Raw genomic sequence first — 24,029 nt, forward strand, 5'->3', positions numbered from 1 at the left:
TGCTCTCAGATTCAAACACAAGGCGTAGCTGAAACTGGTTCAACCAATCTAGTATGTTAGTCTGTGTTTAGGATCTTTAACAAAGCCAGCGATGAGTTTGCCGTGGAAAGAGCTGGGATTCCCTGCTGGTCAGTTCCAAAGGCCAACTGGGTCATGGCAGGGCAGCAGCCATGGAAAAACTCCTCCAAAACTCATGTGGGAAGGGAACTGAGCAGGCTTCCTGAGCCATTCAGTTGGGCAGCTAACTCCCATTAGGATCCATAGAATTTAAGAGCATGAAAGCAGCTCTTTCCTAGAAAAGGCTTGAGATCTCTTCTAATGCTGTGTAACTTGATTATAATGTGTAACTGGTTTTCAGTGATTTTAATCTCTACTAACTTGACAAGTTTTAGAGGATCATAATGGGAAATTGGAATATTTATTATTTCCCAACTAGAGGAAATCTTTCTTCTATATATTCTGTGGCAATGGTGTAATTTTTTTTTTTAATCTGTAATTTCCTAGAACTAATTAGAATTAGGCTTTACATTAGGCCTGTGCCAAGTTTTGAGAAATGAGGAAAGGAAAATTGTAGAACAAATAGGTGAACTGTCACTGCTAATAATTAATGGGAAAAAATTTCCCAAAAGTATTGTTTCCTTCCCTAAACATTTATTAAGACATTAAAGTCATTTCCACATGTTAAAACAGTCATCTCCTTTCAGTTATCCAGTACATACTGATTCTTTGTGTGTGTCTGCATGATCAGCCTTAAAACTATTTTCTAGTATTTTAGGCATTAAAACTGACTTGCCCATTACCAGGTGTTCCCTAAGAACTGAGTGTTTGTTCATGCATAGAGGAGATTGTATCACTAAATCATGCTTTAAAGTTTCTAATAAGCATTGATTATTTGTTGTGGTTTAAATGAAAACTGAGCTAAGATATATTAAATATATAATATTTATATAAATTATATAGAAATATATATATGAAAATATATGTCATTTTCCATTTCTGTTTCTTGTCAAGAGCTACATTAACTCTTAATATTTACTTAGATATTCAAATCTTCATTAGTGTATCACTTATTTTTTAAAGTAATATTGCCTGAAAAATAGATTGAATTTTTTAATTTGAATTTGAGCTAAATATTTTTACAGAATACTTTTCCCTGTTTTTTTCTCTGGTTCCTAATATATGTATTTTTTAATATTAGTGGGATTTTTTTTTTTTTCGGTTATAGGTGATGGACACCAACACATGCACGTTATATGTAAATTTCTTTGCTAAGTTAACTTTCACCCCCTTCTATTCATACATTCATTTTAAGAGGGCTTTGTTAGTTTTTTTGACAGTTCAAACTAATTTGCTTTATATATTCCTTATTTGGGCATCTAGCCTTCAGCTTTTCATAAAAATTTCTAATTTACTCTTTTCTTTTACTATGCTGTTACCCAGAATTATTTAAATTTTAAAATGTTTTGAGAATCTCCATAATATTAGAAATTATATAGTCACAAATTACATAATATAAAAATCAGCCCTATAATATGTTTTGGATTTGGTTTATTAGGTAATTATGAAAATGAAAATAGATTACTTGTTTCACTATCAAAAGAATGTCCTTCAGATTTTTTTTTCATTCAGATTCTTATCAAATTTTCCCAGAATAGTTAAAATAAACAATAACAGAAGAATTCCAACATTTATGCTGTCATTGCACCTTTGAATTGGTCCTTTAGTTCTGTTTATTTTTTTTCATTTCAGTGCTAGTTTGTTTAGCATCAGTTGTAGTCTTTATTACAGGCAGAGAAGTATAATTGTAAAGATAAGACTCTAGTGTTTTAATTAAATAGACATCTGACACACATTCTAAGGCTTTATATAACCTATTCCAGGGAAATTTAAAACATACACAGTAACATGAAAAGGTACACTGAGATTTTCATAGTTTTCAGAACTGGACCTTGCACATTAGGGAATGCCTTGATAGAGCATATGAATAAAGAGGACCTCCTTTGCTAAATACAAATTTCTTAAACAAAGGAAGGCTTCTTTCTTTTTTCAGTTACTTAGGAAGTAAGCCTAACTTCACTTTCCTTAATAATATTGGCTTTATGACTATTAGAAAAATAATGAAATGAAAGGTTCTTTTTCTGTTATATTTGGATGCGAATTTTCAAAATTATTTTTAATTTGTTATGCTGAAGATTTAAAACATATGACCATTCAATGGGTTGATACAGATGGAATGTCACATTATCATCACATGGGAAGGCATGAAATTTATTTACTTTGCATAATCAACCCCTACATAAAACAACTTGATACAAATATTCCTGAGACAATAGATGGCATTATATTGTACTTGGTATTTTCATTTTTTCTGGAGATATTAGAAAATACCAGCATTGTTTGTCTGTGACTAGTACTTCCAGTAAACAAAATGTTTTTTAAAAGAATGTAAGCAAATTGTAGAGCAGTTGCCAAGATATGAAATCTAGACACTTAAGATATGAAATCTAGACACTTAGCTTCAGTCCAAAACATATTTTATCTGTTTTGAGAATAATTGTGTAGGTTGAAGTATGCATAATTTAAATGAAATGTAACCATCTGAACTTTACATTGTTCAAAAAAGTTGATTGTTTCAGCTGTTTATAATACAAAATATTTCAGAATTTCTAGCTCTGGCCTTAAAAAGAAAAAAGCACAAACTATCATGTTCTGGCTTTCTTTAGCTAACTTACTGTCTTCTTGCATTGTAAAATTCATCTTGGTTATAGCATTTTGAAGTTTTCAAATTCTTGGACCACAGGACAAATTTTAAACTCCTTCTGTTCTAAGACTATAAAATAGCTTGATATTGCCTTTTCATTCTAACCACCCACTGAAGTATTTTTTAGCTTAAAAATATGTTGTTCTTTCCCCCACTCAGTCTTGAAAAAGTATTCATCATATCAGCTAAATAATTTTACTCCTAGAAAACTACTACCCTTTTTTTTTCTGTTATGTCTTAACATTAAGCAATATCTTTTTTCAAACAAATACTCCAATATTAAAAGCACTGAGGTTTAGACATGATGAATTTTAGGAGAAACAACAAAAATTCCCCTATGCTTTAACATTCTTATGTTTATGTTAACATTCTTATGTTTATCTCCAGATAAACATTAGTTTATCTGGAGATAAAAAATAGAGATGTTAGTTTTGGTGACACAAATACACATTAATGTACAACTGTAGTCCTCAGCTCTTTATAAGGATTCAGTTGTCACATATGCTGTATGTGGGTCATACCTTTTCCTATTAATAAATGTTCACGCTTTTGCTTTACACTATTCATCACTTTTAGGGCTACATTTCGACTGCTTACTTGAGATTTGTCTAGGATTTAAGGAAAAACAAACTGGTTTATTACTTTTCAAAGCCTTTTAAATAATTTCTTCCAAGATTTATATTTTTTTATACTTTACTAGAAGTATGATGCTTTTATCTTTTAAATAATTAGGTAAAAAATTTTAAACCATAGATTTTAACTCATTTAACAGCAATTATGTGTTTAAGAGGTGTAAATAACTTGCTATCAGACATTACAAATATCCAGGTGCTCTGTATGTGCTGATGACAACAAAATTGAAACGAAAGACTGTAATAATTCTGACTGGTTTTCTCTGCAGAAGATATTGATTATTTGTGTGTGGTGAGAGATTTGGAAAATTCAATTAAAGGAGTTGTGCAAAGGTTTCATAAATTTTCCTTCTACAGCGTGTACACAGACATTGTTGCGTATTAAATCAATGCAGCACTTCACAATATATTTTCTTTGAAACATAAAAATAAATAACATTTAAACAGTTCTGCTTACTACAGAAACAAATTTTATTTTCTGTGAAGCATTTAGTCATGTGCTATCACTGACTCATACACATTTGCCAGCTGTAACAAATTTTATAGACATTTTCTCCAGAGACATATTTCATATACTATGAATTTTTAAATGAGCAAATGGTGAAGAAGGGATGTCAGCAATATAAAAATTGATCAGTTAAAAGATAAAAGCATAAGTAAAGAGATTTGTATGGTAGTCTTAATAGGTTTTATTAAATAAAAATACTATAAAAAGATAGTAATGAACAGACTGAAGACTAACTGTTCTTGAGGTGGAGAAAAATTATTCTGGCACATTTAGTAGGAATTGGTTTTATGTCACCTGACAGGTGAACATTTTTTTTCCATTTTAACTCTTAGAGTAGTCAGAAAAGCTCCTCAGAGTGTTAGATAAATTCTCTAAGTTGTTTTTGTATTTTTTTGTTTTTGTTTTTGTATTTTAAACACATCTATATAATAATAAAGCAGATATTTATAGTGTTATATAACTAATTATATAGTTAAAAGCAGGACTTGGGCAATCAGTACGTATTAGGTGTTTTTCTTCCTCCAGCTCAGACCTCACATAGGCAGAAAGTAGTCTTTTTCATTCACACTGTTCATACCATATGCTTCAGTCCTCTGGAATCTCTCTTTCTCAGGACGCCAGGCTTCTCTACTACTTCTCTCTCTGCTTGGATTGTGCTTGCTTCCTTCTTTGTCTAGCAAACTCCTGCTCATTCCTTAAGGTCAGCCTTCAGTGTCACATCATTTGAAACTCTCCCCAGCTCGCCTAGGTAAAAGGCTAAATTGCTTCATCTTCTAGGCTTCTACAACACTTGTCTGAATGTTTATAAATGTATCATATGGTAGCGTATTGTAATTGTCTGGTTACAGGGCTCTCTCTGGGCTTCTCCTTGGCAAACAAACAAAAGTCTTATCTCTATACTATAGTCCCAGAGTTTAGTATAGAACCTGGATAGAAGGTCCATAATGCATATTCAGTGAATGAATAAAAACAAATGGCCACTCTAAGAATTTTTTAAAGGAATTATTTAGATATTTTCAAATACTTATAAATTGCTATTTCCTTACATGCCCCATTCATTTAATATTTATTGAATGCCTACTAGGAGCCAGGCACTATTCTAACATTGGGGATACACTAATAAACAAGACAGACATAGTCCTGCCCTCAGGATTATAGAACCTAGCACAAAAGATGAGTAATTATAATAAAACATAAGCACACATTATAATAATAAGTTTCTTGTCAGTTTTCATCCTAAATTTTTAAATGTACGTTCTGAAACAGAATCAGGCAAATCTGTAGGCTGTTGAAACAAGAATTTATAGCCCCAAAGCTGTTACTTATAATGTAAAATAAAACTTTACGTGTAGGTTCTTTATTTTAATTTCATTTTGATTAAGCACTTATTCTGCATCATTACTATGACAACTTACTTTGCACTGTTTTCTGAAAAAAAAAGTTTTTTCTTTCATATAGAATTAATTATATGATCTTGATAGCTATGAATTCCTTAAAACCATTTTAAACCGAGGTACTGTTTCACCTTAATAATTAGGTTTAGCCATGTTAGATTTCACTGTTTATTTTTCAGGTGGAAACATTTTAATTATATTATCAAACTTGGTATTGTCTGTCTGTAAAGAAAATAGGGACATTAGTTGAAATTATATTTTATCTATTCTTATAAATAATAGGAAGGCAGTCTAACAAGATCTGTGAGTTAGAGGCTGTTGAAAGAGAACACTGTTGAGCTTACCAGGCCAGCTTTCAGAGAGGGCATATTTTTTAGTGAATATAAAGAGGGCCCTTAATTGAGTACCTTTGGTAAAAATAGCTAACTAAATAGTGAGAGGTAGGTTATAGTTTCTATAGGGCACATCTGACTGAACAAAGACATAACAAGTCGGTGAATTTGGAAATGTGCTGAATTAAGTAAATAATTACATATTAATTAGTTGTACCTTTCCTTCAAAACAATTCCTGTGGATTCAGCAATACAAGTAAAAATGATATATTTATAAATAGCTTACTATAATATATTAGCTAGAAGCATTATGAGTCATGATGTAACATTAGTGTTTAGTGTACCTGCAACTGAAGGTTCACAGTAAAAACTAGCATTATCCCAGACTTAGTGGCATCAATATTTAGATTCTTAGAAGCTAACCAGATGTTGCCTGTTTTCTCTCAGAAAAAAATTAATGCAAAAAAAGAATTCTATACTGAAAATACGTTGCTTTGGAAATGGTATCTCAAGTGATTAATATTATCTCCCTAACTAGCTGTTTTTAAAATATTTGCAAAGCATCTTCTACAGAAAATTGTATCACTTTCACTCCTTAAAATGTTCATTCTGTAGTATACAATAAATAATAGCTTATAATAATAGCTAACATTTATTGAGCACTTTCAATGTGCCAGACACTGTTATAAGCGCTTTATACGCATCCCATTTAACCTTCACAACAACTTATGTGAAGTAGATAGTTATTATCTTTATTTTACAGGTAAGGAAACTGAGGCACAAAGAGGTTAAGTACCTTGTACCAGAATCACTTAAGAGACAGAGCCAGTATACTAACCAGAGTAGTCTGGTGCCAGAGCCTGTGCTCTTGCCCACTACATGGTAGTAATCAGTGAATGTCAGGTTTCATGACTGCTCAAAGGTTTTAGATTCTATTAAGTTTTAAGTATACAATATATATACAAATACATACATTCATTCATTATAGGGTAAAATGTTTTATATAATTTCTGACCTATGGAAATCCAACAGCAAACTATTAGATGGTTGTCATAAATACACAGTTATATACACACATAGATACTCACAGTTATACATTTGGCAAAAGAATATACACATTTAATATATGACAGTCTCATTAATGAACTTTTGGGAAACTTAAGAGTACTGAGAATAGCTTTGTGTTCGTGGATTCTAGTAAACATCATCACATGTTAGGGATGTTTTTCTGAGTCTTTATTTTGAGTAGTACTTTCAAAAACCTTGAAAGAATTAAGGTTGACCTACTAGTCAACTTCCCTTTTAGTGGGAAGCAACAGAGAGAAATTACAGTGAAATGTACTTGACTACCTTTGAGACATTTCCCTGGGTTCTTTTGATCATGTTTTCTTCTCACCTTGGGTGCTTTCTTCATGATCTCATCCATTCCTTGACTTTAGTTCTCACCTTAGTGTATAAGTCACCCTCCTCCTGAGCTGTAAACAATCTCAGCTCCCATACATTATTCCCCTAATATGCTGATTTCATCCCCCCCTCATATTATCCCTCATTGTATCTTTCTAGGGATTACATTCATCCAGTGATAAGGCTGAAAACCTTACAATTCTGTCTCATCTAGTTGTTCCCACATCCAAACTGCTGCCAAGTCATACCACTTCCCAAAATGTTTACTTCTCCTTTCCATGTCCACTGCACTTCATTACCTCTCATCCAGATTATCTGCATCCTCATTGTAACCTGCCTCTCTGCTCTTTGATCTCGTTTCCCTACAGCCTGTCCTGCTACTGAACAAATTATGCTTTCGAAGGTATCACTCCACCATATTCATAGTGAAATCCAAATTTATACCATCATTCAGAACTCTTCCCTGATCTGACCCCAGCTTACCTTTCTAATTTGTCTTTGTGCCTCAGTCACTCCAGATTATTTGCCATTCATACCTAGATACATTCCTCAGAAAGCACCTGTCTCATTTCCTTATCTTTGTTCTTGTCTCCTCTACTTGGCATACCTTTTCCCCCATCATCAAAATTTTACCCATCTTTCAAAACCTGCTTATAACTTACCTTACACAAGGCTTCCTTAGATCCCTCTCTTCCATGTTCTTTTATGCATTTGTCACAGCTGCCTAACTGGTATGACTAAGGGAAGATATTAAACTCCCTGATCTTGTCCTATGCCCTAGAAAGCTCTGACAGTCACAATGCCCCTGACACCACTGTGGCCAGATTCCCTGTCTGCACATCAGCTTCTGCCCTCTGTCACACTTCAGTTATTATTCCTCCCGACCTATATTATTCAGTGGGGGTGAGCACCCCATATGCATTCGCTCCCAGAGCCTTTAGAAAGTGGAGCCTTTATAAAATAATGTTACAATAAGAGAGACTGTGCGTAAGGGAGACAGCAACCCATAGGCCACAGACAGTATGAAGACCAGCAAAAGAGGCGGAGAAAGCATGATTTGGGCTAATGTCAACAAGCGATGCTGAGATACATTTCCTAGAAACAGTGTAAATATATCACTTGGTTAACAAAAGTGTGAGGATTAGTATAAACAAAGCACTTTGCTTAATGCCAACCTAGTATTCAAGCTAAGGATATAAGATTCATATTATATACATGAAATAATAGTAATATAAGGCAAGCTATGATAAGTGATACAAGTTCAGACCCTTCTTCTTTCTAGGATTCTGGCCAATAGCAAGTACAAAAAAAGATTATGAATCCAACGAGGATCACAGTATCAACTTGATTAGTGGAGGAATTAACCTCCAACATGGCAGGCCCTCTGGTAGAAGGTTGGGGTAACTAATGTGGACTAAGGCAGAAGTGGAACCTCCCCTCTCCCATACTGAATCTAGATCTTGAATCCCATGTGCTCTCCTGAACCTGAGGAGAAAGCTGGATCCTTGAAACAGACCCAAGTCCACGTGTCTCTATAACAGTAAAGACCACAGACCTACCTTACATGCTTGGTTGCAGAAGAGAGAGAATGGGCCGGTCTCCTTACAACATGAAATTAAGAAGCATGAAGGCCAACTGGACTTGAGAGTAGACAGACGGTGAAAGGGAAACTGAATAGTGGGGAAGAAGAGTGTTGTGTAAGAATAGTGACCGAATATGACTAGTAAAATGTGGACTACTGTTCTGGACTTCAGTCAGTCAAATTTGTCACTTTTCCATGGGCTGTAGGGAGCAGAAGAGTTGACAGAAATTTCTTCCTCTTCAGACTGAGGAGAGTAAACATTCTTTTCTACTCTAAGTACGAAATGAAGAATAAGCAGTAGTATAGGAATACACAACATAGACCGCCTTTAGGATAGAGTGATTAGGTCATTATTTAAGGGTTCATGATTTTAAAATCAGTTTTAGTTATTCCACTGTACATAATCTCTAACAGAGGGCCATCCAAGACCCTAGTAATGGAAATGTTTGTATTTTACTAGGAAGCTGGAATTTGAAAAATGGGTAATGTTGATGGGCTGTGTAAACATACTAGGCAGAGATAACAACATGAACAAAAAAGGCAGAGAAGCAGAATGAACAGTAGATTCCAGATAACATCATTGACAGTTATGATCACCAGGCTAATAAATTAGCTCAGACTTTATTCATTAGGCAGAAATGGACCAGTGAAGATTATTAAGGAAGTAACAATCCAAAATATGTTTTAGAAAGAATATAATATAATTGCTATATAAAGGATGAATTCTGTCAAAATACCGCTCATGAACTGCATCACTGGATGTAAATTTCTTCTCATTTGTGTTCTGAGAGCTTCATCTCCAGAAGCAGAATGACAGTGTGGAGAAAACCACCATGCTGCTGCTCCTCACACGTGTGCTATGATATACGTCACATTGATCAAAGTAGTGATTTTTGCTGGATCCTAAATTTGGCCTCAGAATCTTTCTCAACACAACTGTCCTGGCAGCCATGATCAACTGATGAGACTTCTTTGCAGGGCCTGGCATTGTAACAGAGAATGGGATTTGGATTAGATGTCCAGCACCAGCTCTACTACCTACTTTAGCTAGTGGCCTTAAACAAGGCACTCGGTTCCCAAAACCTTAATTATAAAATGGGACTGATGCTATTTACCTTGTGGATTATATAAAATAGCCTAGGGAATTCCCTGGTGGTCCAGTGGTTAGGACTTGGCACATTCACTGCCAGGGCCCTGGTTCAATCCCTGGTCAGGGAACTAAGATCCCGCAAGCTGCGCGGTGTGGCCAAAAAAACAAAAATAAAAAGCAAATTAATTAATTTAATTAATTAGCTTAATTAGTACCTTCCCCACAGTAACTTTTTTTTTTAATTTTTATTTATTTATATTTATTTTTGGCTGTGTTGGGTCTTCGTTTCTGTGCGAGGGCTTTCTCTAGTTGCGGCGAGCGGGGGCCACTCTTCATCGCGGTGTGCGGGCCTCTCACTGTCGCGGCCTCTCTTGTTGTGGAGCACAAGCTCCAGACGCACAGGCTCGGTAATTGTGGCTCACGGGCCTAATTGCTCCGCAGTATGTGGGATCTTCCCAGACCAGGGATCGAACTCGTGTCCCCTGCATTGGCAGGCAGATTCTCAACCACTGCGCCACCAGGGAAGCCCTCCCACAGTAACTTTTTAATAAATGGCAGTCTTCCTTTCCTCCACAGTATTATCATTAGTTCTGTGTATCAATAACCTATAAGGATATTAAGTGAACCCTAGGATGCTTAAAATCTTCTACTAGTATTCAGATCAGACTCAGCTCATGAGTTGGTAAAAGTTGGTTGTCAAGTTGGCAACCTATCTACTTGTAGGACAAGAAGAATATAGGTGGACTGTCATGAATAGGGAAATATAGGGGCCCACCATGTATTACTTATTCATAGCTGCCAATATAAGCAAGGAAGGGATATTTCAGGAAGTAAAGGGTCCACATGCCCTATGGGTATATATGCCATCAGCTGCCATTGGGTGCTTTTTTCAAAGGCTTCCTCTCACACAAGTGTCCTAAGGCCAAATAGACAAGAACTTCTATCACCACTAGGAGTCCCCAGAGGGACATACTCTGAATAGGAATGTCAGTAAAGACTGTCTCTTTTTTGTGGGGGCAGCTGTTGGAGGAAACACCTGCTGAAAGGCCCTGAAGGCTTATAGACAAAAGGCATGTAAGATTTGGTGTTTTCATTAGGTCATGTTGGAGTTTTAGAACCCTCTCGAAGTATCTCAAATCCATCTTCACATAAAGTGAAGAGTGCTACGTCAGAGTAGTCATATTGACAATTATTTGTGAAGGTGAATCTTGCTTTGAAGACTCAAAAATAGCAAATGAGAGATGACCAGTACCTAACTAAACTAGGTACCAAATTACATAGTAAACGGGTGTTTAAATCATTTCTTAAATCATGTATGAGATGCATGTTAATTTGGAAACTAATTCTTGATGATTTAATAAGCATCTTTTTTATCCTGCAGGCATTTAGAAGAAATGCACTCGCTATGAAAATGCCAACTTCTGTGTCTGCCTGATCATATTTAAAGGAACAGAAGAAATGTTTGTAATTAATCTGCCCAGTAAATACCAGATCATAGCACAGGCAGGTGCATGTCTAGATAAAATTTCTTGCAGCTAATTTAAACTTTCTACACGCACCAGTAGATAATCTCAACGTAAATAATACATTTCTTCTTGACCCTTTAAAGTAAGCCAACATGTAGAAGAGGATCTTGACTTATATTTTGTATCTCATATGCTTCTATATACTTTTAGCATTTGTGGATAGACTTAATAAAGCATTAATAAAAATGGCACCTTTGGTAGAGCTATATATTTTAAAACTCATATTAAATCTAATAGTGAGTGGTATTAGGTACCAGTTTTCCCATTTAAAGCTCCAGATGTGTATTTATTAGATTCTTTTGAAAGCTTTTAAAATTTATAAGTTTATTTTAGCTACTATCTCAGGGATGAGTCTTTATTATATTCTAGTTATTCTTATGCTTGTAGAGAAAAAGTATTTTCAAGCTTTTAAAATTTCCACACCTCCTTTTATAAAATATTGGAATGTATTTTTCAGTATAGACTTTTAAATATGAAGTTGTTTTTAAACTGAACTACACAGACTCTACTGAATTTAAAGAAAAGACCTATCTCATGGAGCAATATGAGATCCCCTCCAAATTATTTTGAAGCATTATTTTAAATTTTTAATTTTCTAGTTTTTTTTGTATCATCATGTTTGTGCTGTCACAAAATAAAGGGGAAGAGAGAATCACAGAATTGATAGCACTTTTTTTAAACCTTATATACTTTTCTTTGACCATTTCCACAGGGAAAAAAATGCTATTCCCTTGTATAATATCTTATACAAATTGTCTTGACAAAATTTGTATATTACCATGTCATTTAATTCACTGTATCATGAAAATAAAAATACTATATGAAAAATTTGAAACAAAATTTAACAAATTAAGGTTGAAAATAACTAATTTTCCATTTACAGAAATTTCAGATTCACCTCTTAAAATGAAAATGAGTTATTTTTAAAAAACTATTCATTGAAATGATACTAAACAGTAACTCAATTAACAAAACTATTTGCCTTCACTAGTGATTTTATTGGTACTATTTAAATAAGGTTTTTAAGAGAATCTGCTAAATATTAAGGATACTTTGTGATACAGTGCTCATAACAGGACATTGCCTAAAATATACCAAAAAGGATAATTCCTTTGTGTTCTACCATTGAAAACTTACCTTAGAATGTAAGCCAAAACATAAAGAAACCTACATTAGTCAGGAAATGAAGGGTTAAGAAGTAGATTAGTTTCATATGTAATCCAAGTTATGTAGCTATGGGCTTAATGCTATTAAATCAGTTACTGTATGTTTGACCTCTTGATATACTAAGCTTTTGCCTTTCAGAACAGCTGGGTCGGCTAAGAATCCCTTCCCAGTTCTATTCATTGTAGATCAGATGACTCTCGCTTTATCACCCTTGGAGGCCACATGAAGGACAAAGCAGAAAGATCCACACACAAAACTAATGTTTATATGGGCGGGGCGGTGGGGGGGGGCAGAAGGGGGGGGATACACTTGGCCCTGATCTTCCAATGAACATAACAGAAGAGAGAGACCAATTGAGACTTGAAACCATTGTGTTACTCGAACCATTATTTAGTTACATCCTATCCATCTCTTACTCTCTTTCCCTTGAACAGAGAGGCTCCTTTGGCTGCCTTGACTTTTGTAAATGTTTCACTCACTTAGTTGTGGTTTATCATTTGGACAGAATGCTACATCGGGGATTTTTCTCCCCTCCCTAAGGCTTCAAGACAAAATGACTTCTGTTGCCTCATATTTGATACATGAACATATACCCTATTCTCTTCATTTTAAGACGCATACCTAAGTTTATTGACAACAAAGAAAACTGCATTTTTCAGAAACAGCCCTTCCCTCTAAAATGAACTGGAAAATAACTTGGAAGAGATCATTCTTTGACAGGTATATCAGTGATTAAAGTGAGAAGTCTTTAATTTTTTTGTATAAGCTAAATATCTTTATATTAAAATATCCCTGTAATCCTGAATATAGCTGAGAGAAATGCTTTGGAATTGCCTATTTCTGATCTTAATTCATCACTGGACATTTTTGTTATTTTGGTACTTAATCCCTCAAAGTTCAAAGTGGACTGTTCTTAAACTGGTTTCTAATAGATACGAGATACTTGACTTATAAAATTGCTACAAGTCTCCATTAAAGCTACAGTGTAACTAACTCCATATGACTAGATTAAATCATCTGGAAATGTATTTTTATTTAGAATTCACCTATAAGATACCTTGAATATGGGTGCATTCTATTTTACTAATGTTTAAATAATACTTTCATTTTCAAATAATGTTTCTCTATTCCAACTATTTAGAAGTTGTCAGAACTTCCTCATCATTGAATTAAATCAACATCCTGTATTAAATGCAAGTTTTCTATTACAAAAAATAAAAAATAAGACTACACCAGGCAGCCAAGATACTGACATTTGGGCACAGTGATTACAGATGGTGACCATGGACAGCGATGTTCCTGCTGATTCGGCAGCGATTCAAGGCTGCTTTTCTGTGCTGACCTGCCCTTTGAGTCTTTATGCACATTTGCTTTGAGAAAGAAATACTTCTTGATTTTTTGCTTTGTCTAAACCCACTTCCTTTATCAGACTTAAAAACATATACGTTGTTGCATCAGCCTGTAGGTGTCCGTGTCTAGAACCAAATTTTCTTTGTGTGTATGTGTTTGGCTTGCATTGTTTTAAAATATACCACCACTTAGTTATTATGCTTTAATGGCTTATTAAAGAAATATATTCATTAAAAACATAGGTTGATGGGGAAATGGTTATTTTTATTAGAGACTAAAGAAAACATATCTTTACATGAGACTCTACAACATGGCTACAATAAATTATTCTTACCAACTGAATATACTATAGTAAAGATGGGCTTCTTCTAATATAGAGTGATACAGTATTAACAGGGCTACTAAGTTAACATGAAGCATGATATGGATCAATGCACATGGCATTGCTAACCTTGAACCATGTCATAACAAAGAAGAACAGAAGGATGAACCCAGTATAAGGCCACTTAACTTAAAAAGAATGATCCTGAAAGTTTAGAACTAATGATCATAAGTAATTAAAAAGACTTCATTCAAACCACTTAGATTTAAATTTAGGAAAATTCATTGTTTAACTGCATTCAGGTAAATCAGACTTCTTGGAAATAAATAAGAACACAGTTTAATCTCTGCCTTGCTAAAAAAAATTCAAATTTGCACAAGTAATGAGGCATGTTCAAACTTTAAATAGTTTAAATTGCCTTCTCATAGTAATATAAAAGATTATCACAAATTTAATCCCTGAGATATAATTTCTAAAGCATTCTAAAATGTAAGGAAAACGAAATCTGAATACCAAAATTAGTGATTTCCTTCAAAAATAAGGGGTTAAATTCTCCCATTAAGCTCACTGTATTTGCAGATTTTTTTCAAGACAACAAATTACAGAGTACATTTCCTAAGTAAACACTGAGATTAAGGACATGTTTCTCTTATTTTCCCACTTGAATAACTGTGAATTTAATAAAACTACAATATTTCTTGGCCACTCAGTAGTTAGAAAATAAAAGCCTCCATTGCTTTGGTCCCCATATACATATATTTTGTGTAGACAACAATGACTTTTCACCATTTCCTTTCCTATAATTCCATGATTCTCAAAATGATCATTTCTTTTTATACACGGCAAAAATTTCACAAAAGCTTGTAGCACTATTAACATTTTCACATTTCTTTGGGGATATAGCTAGTTGATCTTCTTCTGATTTCTTCCGTTTTTAGAATCCCACATGATTATAATGTTGAAGTATACCAAGAAGAACAGGAAGTTTAAGCAGGATACAAAACACACCAATACAGAAAACAAGTCCGGTAGTTTCTGAGGAGGATCCAGTGTGACAGCCATCAGTGTCAGAAGGACCATAGTGATTACTGAGATAAGAAACTATAAGGAGGGAAAAAAAATGTTACTGCATAGGATAAAAGATAACATTTAAATGTACTGGTAACATTGATTTATAGTTGTAAATGAGCAGAATTGAAGGGGAGAGCTGGGGGTTCAATCTCTTCTACTAATGAATCTCAACCTCGGCTGTATGGAAGAGTCATCTGGGAGTTTTAAAAAAATCTCGGTCCTCAGACCACATCCCAGACCAATTAAATCAGAGTTTCTGGGGTAGGCGCTCCAAGTGATTCCCAAGTGTAGCCAAAGCCTGAGAGCCCCTATCTTATACTTCTTATCACCCAAGCACTGAAAAAAGGAATCTGAAACATAATATTGCTAGTCAGGGTTAAATTCATGGCATGCTCCAGGGCCCTACAGGATATAAAATTCTAAGTTAATCTAAGAATTCATCTATGAAAAAATTTTCTACAGCAAATGCAAAACTACATTTCATATTCACTGAACGCATTCAGTGAGCCAGTGCTGTAGTAAAGCATGGTGGGGCACATGAAAGAAAATGTCCTCTGGCCTCGAAGAGCTTCCAATTTAGGGGAATGAATGAACTAGTTAAATAAAATCACAAAGTCACAGTTTAGTAAATGCCAAGATGAGCAGTAGACATAATTACTGCATTTATTGTAATTGTGCAGCAGTCAGTTTCCTTCTCTAGACCAGTGCACCGCACCATAGAACTTTCTGCAATGATGGAAATGTTCTATATCTGTGTACTCCAAAAGAGTAGCTGCTAACCACATAACGGCTACTGAGCATTTGAAATACGCCTGCTGTAACTGAGGAGCTGAATTTTTAATTTTACTAAGCTTAAATCCACGTGTGTCTAGTGTCTACCATATTGGACAATATAGCTGTAGACTGTGAGACAAGGACCAGCCAGACAAGGACATGGAAGCTGCTTAAGTAAATGTAGAAAACAAGCAGTGAGAAACAGTAGTGACTTTCGTGAAGGAAGTGGGACATAAATGGAACCCTGAAAGATGCTTTAATGGCTAGATAATGACAGAATTGGTAAGACCTGTAAAGAGAGTAATGCAGTGATCATTCCAGACAGAAGAATGGGAAGGATGGAAGCCAAAAAAGGCTTACAAACAGGTATAAATAGGCTGCAAATATCCTCCAAAGGGAAAATATGAGTCAATCTTAGTAAGGAATGAAAATTTCTGAAGTGAAATCATCAAATCAAAAGTTTCAAACTTAAGAAATATGGGACTGAATGAAATGTCATGATACTATGATCTTGAATCAGTGTCAGACTCCAGCCATTACCCCATTTGTCTGCTCCTGTTTAGAAAAAAGTTTCCTAAAAGAGTTAACTATAACTTGCTGTGTCCAATTCTCCCTTTCATTAGTGAACCTGCACCAATTAGGCTTTCACTCCAATCACTCCAATGAAAGATCCATAATGACCTCCACTAAACTAAACCCAGTGGTCAATTCTTATTGCCTTATTTGATCTCTCAGCAGCATTTGAAATAATACATCACTGCCATCCTGAAACCCTTCCTTTGGCTTCCACGACATTATACTCTCCTGGTTTCCTCCTACCTCACTAGTTAATCTTTCTCAGACAACTTCACTGGTTCCTTCTCAATCTATAATCACACCTTTGATGAGCTCATCCAGTGATGTGACTTTAGTCACTGTCTATATACTGAAGACTCAAATTACTATCTCCAGCCTGGACCTCTCCCCTAAACTCCAGACTCATATATCCAAGTTCTCCTTAAAATCCCCACTTGGGTATCTAATAAGCACCTAAAACTAAGTATATATATATATATATAAACTATCCTCAATAAGATTAGCAATTGACTTATCAGAAAATATGGATGCCACAAGGCAGTGGGATGGACGATACTCAAATTGCTGAAAGAAACAGCAAAAATACCCTTCAAAACTGAAGGGGAAATTAACAAAACCAAGTCAATACATTTGAAAATACTGAAATAATACAAAGTATGTTCTCTAAATACAGTAGAATTAGAATAGAAAAACATGAAGTAGTCAAGGAAATCCCCAAATATTTGGAAACTGAAAACCAAATGCCTAAATAATTCATGAGCCAAAGAAGAAATCAGAAGAAATGGACTATATATTTAACTAAATTAAAAAACATATATTTCAAAGTTTATGGAATACTGCTTAAGAATGGCACAGGGGTTATATATGGGTTTGAATGACTATATAAAAATGGAAGAAAGGTCTAAAATCAACCACCTGAACTTGAACTTTAAGAAACTAGATAAAAAAGAGTAAACCAGGGACTTCCCTGGTGGTCCGGCGGTTGAGACTCCGCACTCCCAATGCAGGGGGCCCAGGTTCGACCCCTGGTCAGGGAACTAGATCCCACGTGCCACAACTAAGAGTCCACATGCTGCAACTAAAGATTCTGCATGCCACAACTAAAGATCCCACATACCCCGCACACTGCAACAAAGATCCCACGTGCCACAGCTAAGACCCAGCGCAGCCAAATACATAAATAAATACTTTTTAAAAAAAAGAGTAAACCAAACCCAAGCATGACAAAGGGTATATAAAATTAGAACCAAAATCAGTGACATAGAAAACAGAAAAACGAGAGAAAATCAATGACCAAAAGTTGGTTCTGCAAAAATATCAATGAAACTATCAAAATTTAGCTAGACTGACCAAGGCCAAGAGAGAAGGTACAAATTTCCCAAGTCAGGAATGAAAAAGGAACATCAGTCCTTACCATACATAAAAATAAAAAGGATTATAAGGGAATATTATGAACAACTGTATGCCAACAAATTAGATAACATAGATGAAATGGACAAATTCTTAGACACACCACTGAAATTGTGTCAAGAAATACAGAAAGTCTGAATAGACCTATAACAAGAGATTGAATTAATCATTTTTTAATTGAAGTACAGTTGATTTACAATATTGTTAGTTTCAGGTGTACAGCAAAGAGATTCAGTTATATATATATTTTTCAGATTCTTTTCCATTATAGGTTATTACAAGATATTGAATATAGCTCCCTATGCTATACAGTAAATCCTTGTTGCTTATCTATTTTATGTATGGTAGTTTGTATCTGTTAATGCCATACTCCTATTTTATCCCTCCCTCCTGAATTAAGTCATCTTTAAGATCCCACAAAGAAAGGTCCAGGAACAGGTGGATGGCTTCGCTGGTAAATTATACCAAATGTTTCTAGAAGAACTAATACCAGTCCTTCATAAACTCTTCCGAAAAGTAGAAAAGGAACACTTCCTAACTCATTCCATGAGGCAAGTATTAAGCCTGATTCCAAAACCATACAAAGACATCACAAAAAAGAAAACTACAGACCAATATCCCCTATGAATATAAGATGCAAAAGTCTTCTACAAAATACTAGCAAACCCGAGCAAGTGGCATATAAGTAAGGTTATATACCATGATCAAGTGGAACTTATCCCAAGAATGCAAGGTTAGTTCAATATACAAAAATCAATCAATGTAATATACCATATTGATAGAATAAAGGAAAAAAACATAATATCACTAGACACAGGAAAAGCATTTGACAAAATCCAACACCTTTTCATGAAAAAACATTCAATCTAGGAACAGAAGAGAACTCCCTAACCAAATAAAGGCCATCTATAAAAATCCCACAACTACATCATAGTTAATGTTGAAAGACTGGATGATTTCCCCCTAAAATCTGAAGAAACGAAGATATCCACTCTTGCCAGTTGTATTCAACACTGTACTGGAGCTGTCTAGCCAGGTAATTAGGCAAGGAAAAGAAATAAAAGGCATCCAGTTTTAAAGGGAAGACATAAAACTATCATGATTTACAGATGACATGATCTTGTATTTAGAAAATCATAAGGAATTCACTAAAAACTTATAGTACAGAATACAAGTTCAGAATTAAAAAATCAATTGTATTTTTATGCAGTAGCAATGAACATTATGAAAACAAAATTAAGAAAACAATTCCACTTACAAAAGCATCGTAAAGAATAAAATACTTAGAAATGAATTTAACAAAAGAAGTGCGAGACCTGTACATTGAAAACTACAGAACATTGTTGAAGGAAATTAAAGAATAAATTAATGGAAATACATCCTATGTTCATAGGTTTGGAAGACTAAATCTTGCTAAGATGGCAATACTCCACAAATTTAAATGCATATTCAAAGCAACCCCTATCAAAATCTCAGCTGGGTTTTCGGAGAAATTGATGAGCTGATCCTAAAAAGAATATGGAAATGCAAGGGACACAATAGCTAAAACAATCTTGAAAATGAATAACAAAGTTAGAGGACGCAATTTTCAATCTCAAAACTATAAAACCACAGTAATCAAGACAGTGTGGCAGCAGCATAAGGATAATATAGATCAGTGAAATAGAATTGAGAGTCCAGAAATAAACCCTTACGTTTAGGATCTGTTGATTTTCTACAAGGGTGCAAACACAATTCATTGGTGCTGGAACAACTGAATAAAGTTGGACTCCTACCTCATACCATACACAAAAATTAATTCAAAATGAATCAATGTCCTAAAGAGAATTAAAATTACAAAACTTTTAAAGAAAACATAAGAGTAAATCTTCATGACCTTTGGTTATATATAGATTCTGAGATATGACACCAAAAGCACAACAACAAAAGAAAAACTAGATATATTAAATTTCATAAAAATGAAAACTTTTGTGCTACAAACAATACCATCAAGAAAGTCAAAGAGCAACCCACAGAACGGGGGACAATATCTGCAATTTAGTAAGAGACCTGTATCAAGAATGTATAGAGAACTCTTACAATTCAAAAAAAAAAAAAGACAACTCAACTAAAAATGAACAAAGGATGGGAATTCCCTGGTGGCCCAGTGGTTAGGACTCCGTGCTCTCATGCCAAGGGCCTGGGTTCAATCCCTGGTTGGGGAGCTAAGATGCCACAAGCCATGCAGTGTGGCCAAAAAAAAAAAAAAAAAATGGGAGCAGGATTTGAATAGGCATTTCTGCAAAGAAATTACAAAAAGATACTCAACATCATTAGTCACTAGGGAAATGCAAAAACCACAATGAGATACCATTTCACACCCACTTTGTATGGCTATAATAATGGAGGGGTATAATAAAAAAAGCCAATAACCAGTGCTGTCAAGGATGCGGAGAAAGTGGAATCCTCATATATTGCTGGGGGGAATGTAGAATCATGCAGCACTTTGGAAGACAGGCAGTTTCTCAAAATGTTAAACACAGAATTACCACTCCTAGGTATATACTTGAAGGAAATGAAAACATATGTGCACTGGTAAACTTAATACACACATCTTCAGGGCAGCATTATTTATAACAGCCAAAAAGTGGAAGCAAGCATCTACTGAAGAATAGATAAACAAAATGTGGTATATCCATATAATGGAATTGGCAATAAAAAGGAATGAAGTATTGATACGTGCTACCACACAGATGAAAATCAAAAATGTGCTAAGTGAAAGAAGCCAGTCATCAAAGACAACATTTTGTATGATTCCATGTTATAGACTGAACTATGTCCCCACAAAATTCATATGTTGAAGCCCTAAGCCTCAATGTGACTGCATTTAGAGATGAGATTAAATTAAGGTTAAATGAAGTCCTAAGGCTGGGGCCCTAATCTGATAGGACTGATGTCCTTATAAGAAGATAAAAAGACACCAAAGAATTCTCTCTCTCTCCACACATACACACACACACACAGAAGAGGCCACATGAGGAGACAGCAAGGTCACCTACAAATCAGCAAGAGAGGCCTCACCAGAAACCAATGCTGATGTCACCTTGATCTTGGACTTCTAGCCTCCAGAATTGTGAGAAAATAAATTTCTGTTGTTTAAGCTACCTGATGTGGTATTTTGCTATATCAGCCCTAAGGGACTAATACATTCCATTTATATGAAATGTCCAGATAGGCAAATCTATCGAGACTGAAAGTAACTGGGTGGCTGTCCAAGGCTGAGGTTAGAGGTGAGGGTGGAATGGGGAATGACTGCTAAAGGGCACAGGGTTTCTTTTTGGGGTGATGGAAAATAATCTAAAACTAGGTTAGGGCGATGGTTGTAAAACTCTGTGTACATACTTAAAACACTGAGTTGCATGGTTTTTTTTTTTTTTTTTTTTTTGAGTTGCATGCTTTAAATGGGTGGATTTTATGAGAATTATATCTCAAAAATGCTATAAAAGAAAAAAGATATTATAATAACTTTTTTTTTTTAAATAGTACCTTAAAAACTAAACAACTTACCAAATGTTGTATAATTCTGGGAAGAAATGTAAAACATGGAAAATATTTCCTAACAGAAATGGAAAAGGATTTCAACTGCAGGTCTTCTTCAGAAGTCTTTTCAAATATTGAAAAGGAGGTTGCACAAGCTATGAAAAATGCCATCACTGTCACAACTGAGGGCATTAGGAGTTCATCCTTCAATAGAAGAGGCAGCATACTATATGGGAAAACAGAAAAAACGTTAAAAAGAGAATTGTCAATTCAAACCATAATCACTTTGTAAAAAAGTTGTAAATGAGTTTATAAGTACTATACTGAAAATATTATACTGGAAATTGGTTTGACTCACCTAAATGTTGACACAAGTAAAAACCAAGTAGACATAAAAGGAATTTCCCTTAAAACTAAGCAGACTGGTCTAAAATGACAAAGAAAAATATGTTAATCTTAGAGAATATAATTTCAATGCTTACATGTAAAAATATGAATACATTTTACCTGTCTGATTTTTGAGGTAGTTAAAAAACACACACACAAAATACTCCATAGGGACTACTGATTCATTTTTTTATAACTATCAATGCAAACTAAATGAATCTAGACACAGAGAAGGTGTCAACTCCTCATAATAAATGGAAAACTGCTTCTTCCAGTATCCATTAATGAAACATATTTTCCCTATCATACAAACAGTAGCTTAAAGAAAGGATCAAACAGAACTGAACATTCAGAGAAAAAGAGCTTTTTCACATATTTCATCCTACTTGATAAACATGAATATCCTACTTGGTACAGTGGTTTTCAAAGTTCTTTTTTATGATCTTCCATGTGACATAATGCTCAGCTAAGTTAAAAACTAAAAGACAGGATTGTCATCTGCCACTGCAGAGAGGACAACAGAGGCAAGGAAGAATTATAAAGGGTTGATGATGGTAGAATAAAAGAAAAAAGGACGAAATGAGTAGGAAGAGGCTACATGAAAAGAGCAATAGTATAGGAAGAGGAAGCGTAACACCAGTAGATGGAACCACTGGCTTTATCAGAAAGCTGTGTAGGGTCATAGGTCCAAGCTCTGTGACCTCCTTAGCACCGCCCCTGGTTGCATTACCTTCTGGATTCAACTGTGGCAATGCTCCAAAAGAAGGGTCTAGTCAGAAGACTTAAGTCCTACCTAGTCCCATCCCTGCCACTTACTTACTGTTTGACTTTGAACAAGTGATTAATTTAACCTTTTTCTTATCTGTAAATGGAAATAATAACAATACCTTGGATTGTCAAGTAGTTGAAAGAACTCTTCTGCAAGTATTATCTAGTGTTTATTTTTTAGTAAAACAAAAATAAAATAACTTTTTACTAATGGTGGTAGTTGTTGAATAATTATTTTTGTTGTTATTATTATTGGTCTCCTTATTTTAAAAGGTTTAAGTATTCTCCTTTCTTAGAAGGATGACTCTTCCTCATGTCAGCTAGAATATGAGATGGGAGGCCTGGGTTTATAAACTGATTGAAAACTACTACACTAAAAGAAAATACTAGAGGACTTTCAATTTCATTGCTTTATGCTTTTATAATTGGAATGTATTTTTGTTCATTACAAGCACACAGTAGGTGTTCAATAAACATTATTTTCTCTTTCTAGGTCTTAATTCTTTCCCACTTAATCATTCGGTATTCATTTACTGAACATAAGCATTTATTGAAAATGTAGTATGTAAAAGCACTGCTCTGAAAGGAATGCAGTGATGAATGTAACTCAGCCCTTAACTTCTAGGTACTTAATATTTATAATCAAGCTGCAAAATCGCCTACAACCTCAACCTCTTCTCTGAACCCTTCCTTTCACCACCTTGTTCAAAACAAATCCTGGTTCTCTCCCGCTAAGGAAAGTGCTGCCCCTCTGCCCTGTCAATTGTGCCTGTTTTGTTATTGTTGTTGTTTCCACAGGCTTCAAACAATTTAAAGGCCCTGAGAAGGGAGATAACCTCTTTGCTCTTCATCACTACTTCCACACTACTCTCCCTCTCCCCACCTTAACAGTTTCCAGCTTTGAATCTCCTGTCGTCTGGCTGTGTATCCCCTATTATTCCTCAACTTTATCATCCGCCAGCCTCAAGGATCACTTCACTCATTACTCAATAATTTCAACTTCTTACACACTGTCACTGTCTACAACCCTACTCATCTCAATTCTTGGCAATTTTAACATACACATAGATGATCTTCCAACACCCAGACCTCTCATTTGCTGGAACTCTTCTCTTCTAGTGATCTCATCTTCAGTCCTACACTTAGGGTCATATGCTAGACTGTCAGCCCTCCGTAATCACAACTCATCAGTTGCATTCTGACTACTATCTCCTACCTTTTCAGTACTCCAACAATCTCCACCAAGACCTTCGATCCATTGTTCCTAGCACATTTTCACTTTGCCTCACTATTTTAATGGCCTTTTCCCTTCTTACCCAGGTTAAGTTCTAAGATCAATCATTATAATCACTCCCATGTATTCAATCTCAAACCCCAAGCAAGTGAGTTATCCTCACTAGACAAAACCATAAACCTGGAAATACCCAACTCTCCACCTGCACTTACTCTGGCCTTA

General features: G+C 34.8%; 2 protein-coding genes across 6 annotated transcripts in view; one reads left to right on the plus strand and one right to left on the minus strand.

The window, feature by feature from the left end:
• Positions 1 to 13,985, plus strand: part of ITGB3BP (integrin subunit beta 3 binding protein) — an 87,918-nt gene extending 73,933 nt beyond the window's left edge. For 4 of the 5 annotated variants that reach the window (XM_082359437.1, XM_082359436.1, XM_082359441.1 and 1 more), the window contains one exon: positions 13,538 to 13,985. In XM_082359437.1, the coding sequence (XP_082215563.1) occupies positions 13,538 to 13,569 (32 nt within the window). In that variant the 3' untranslated portion in view covers positions 13,570 to 13,985. Of the gene's footprint in view, positions 1 to 11,084; positions 13,117 to 13,537 lie in introns of all 5 variants that reach the window. The other variant, XM_082359438.1, reaches the window with a different exon arrangement.
• A 4-nt stretch (positions 13,986 to 13,989) lies between these two features.
• ALG6 (ALG6 alpha-1,3-glucosyltransferase) overlaps positions 13,990 to 24,029 on the minus strand; it is a 56,189-nt gene continuing 46,149 nt past the window's right edge. Inside the window, exons 13-15 of the mRNA XM_082360048.1 lie at positions 21,777 to 21,845; positions 21,446 to 21,644; positions 13,990 to 15,169 (exon numbers count right to left, since the gene is read on the minus strand). Of these exons, the coding sequence (XP_082216174.1) occupies positions 14,972 to 15,169; positions 21,446 to 21,644; positions 21,777 to 21,845 (466 nt within the window). The 3' untranslated portion in view covers positions 13,990 to 14,971. The remainder of the gene's footprint in view (positions 15,170 to 21,445; positions 21,645 to 21,776; positions 21,846 to 24,029) is intronic.

This window comes from Balaenoptera borealis, assembly GCF_965194805.1.
Source record: "Balaenoptera borealis genome assembly, chromosome: 1".
Taxonomy (NCBI): Eukaryota; Metazoa; Chordata; class Mammalia; order Artiodactyla; family Balaenopteridae; genus Balaenoptera; species Balaenoptera borealis.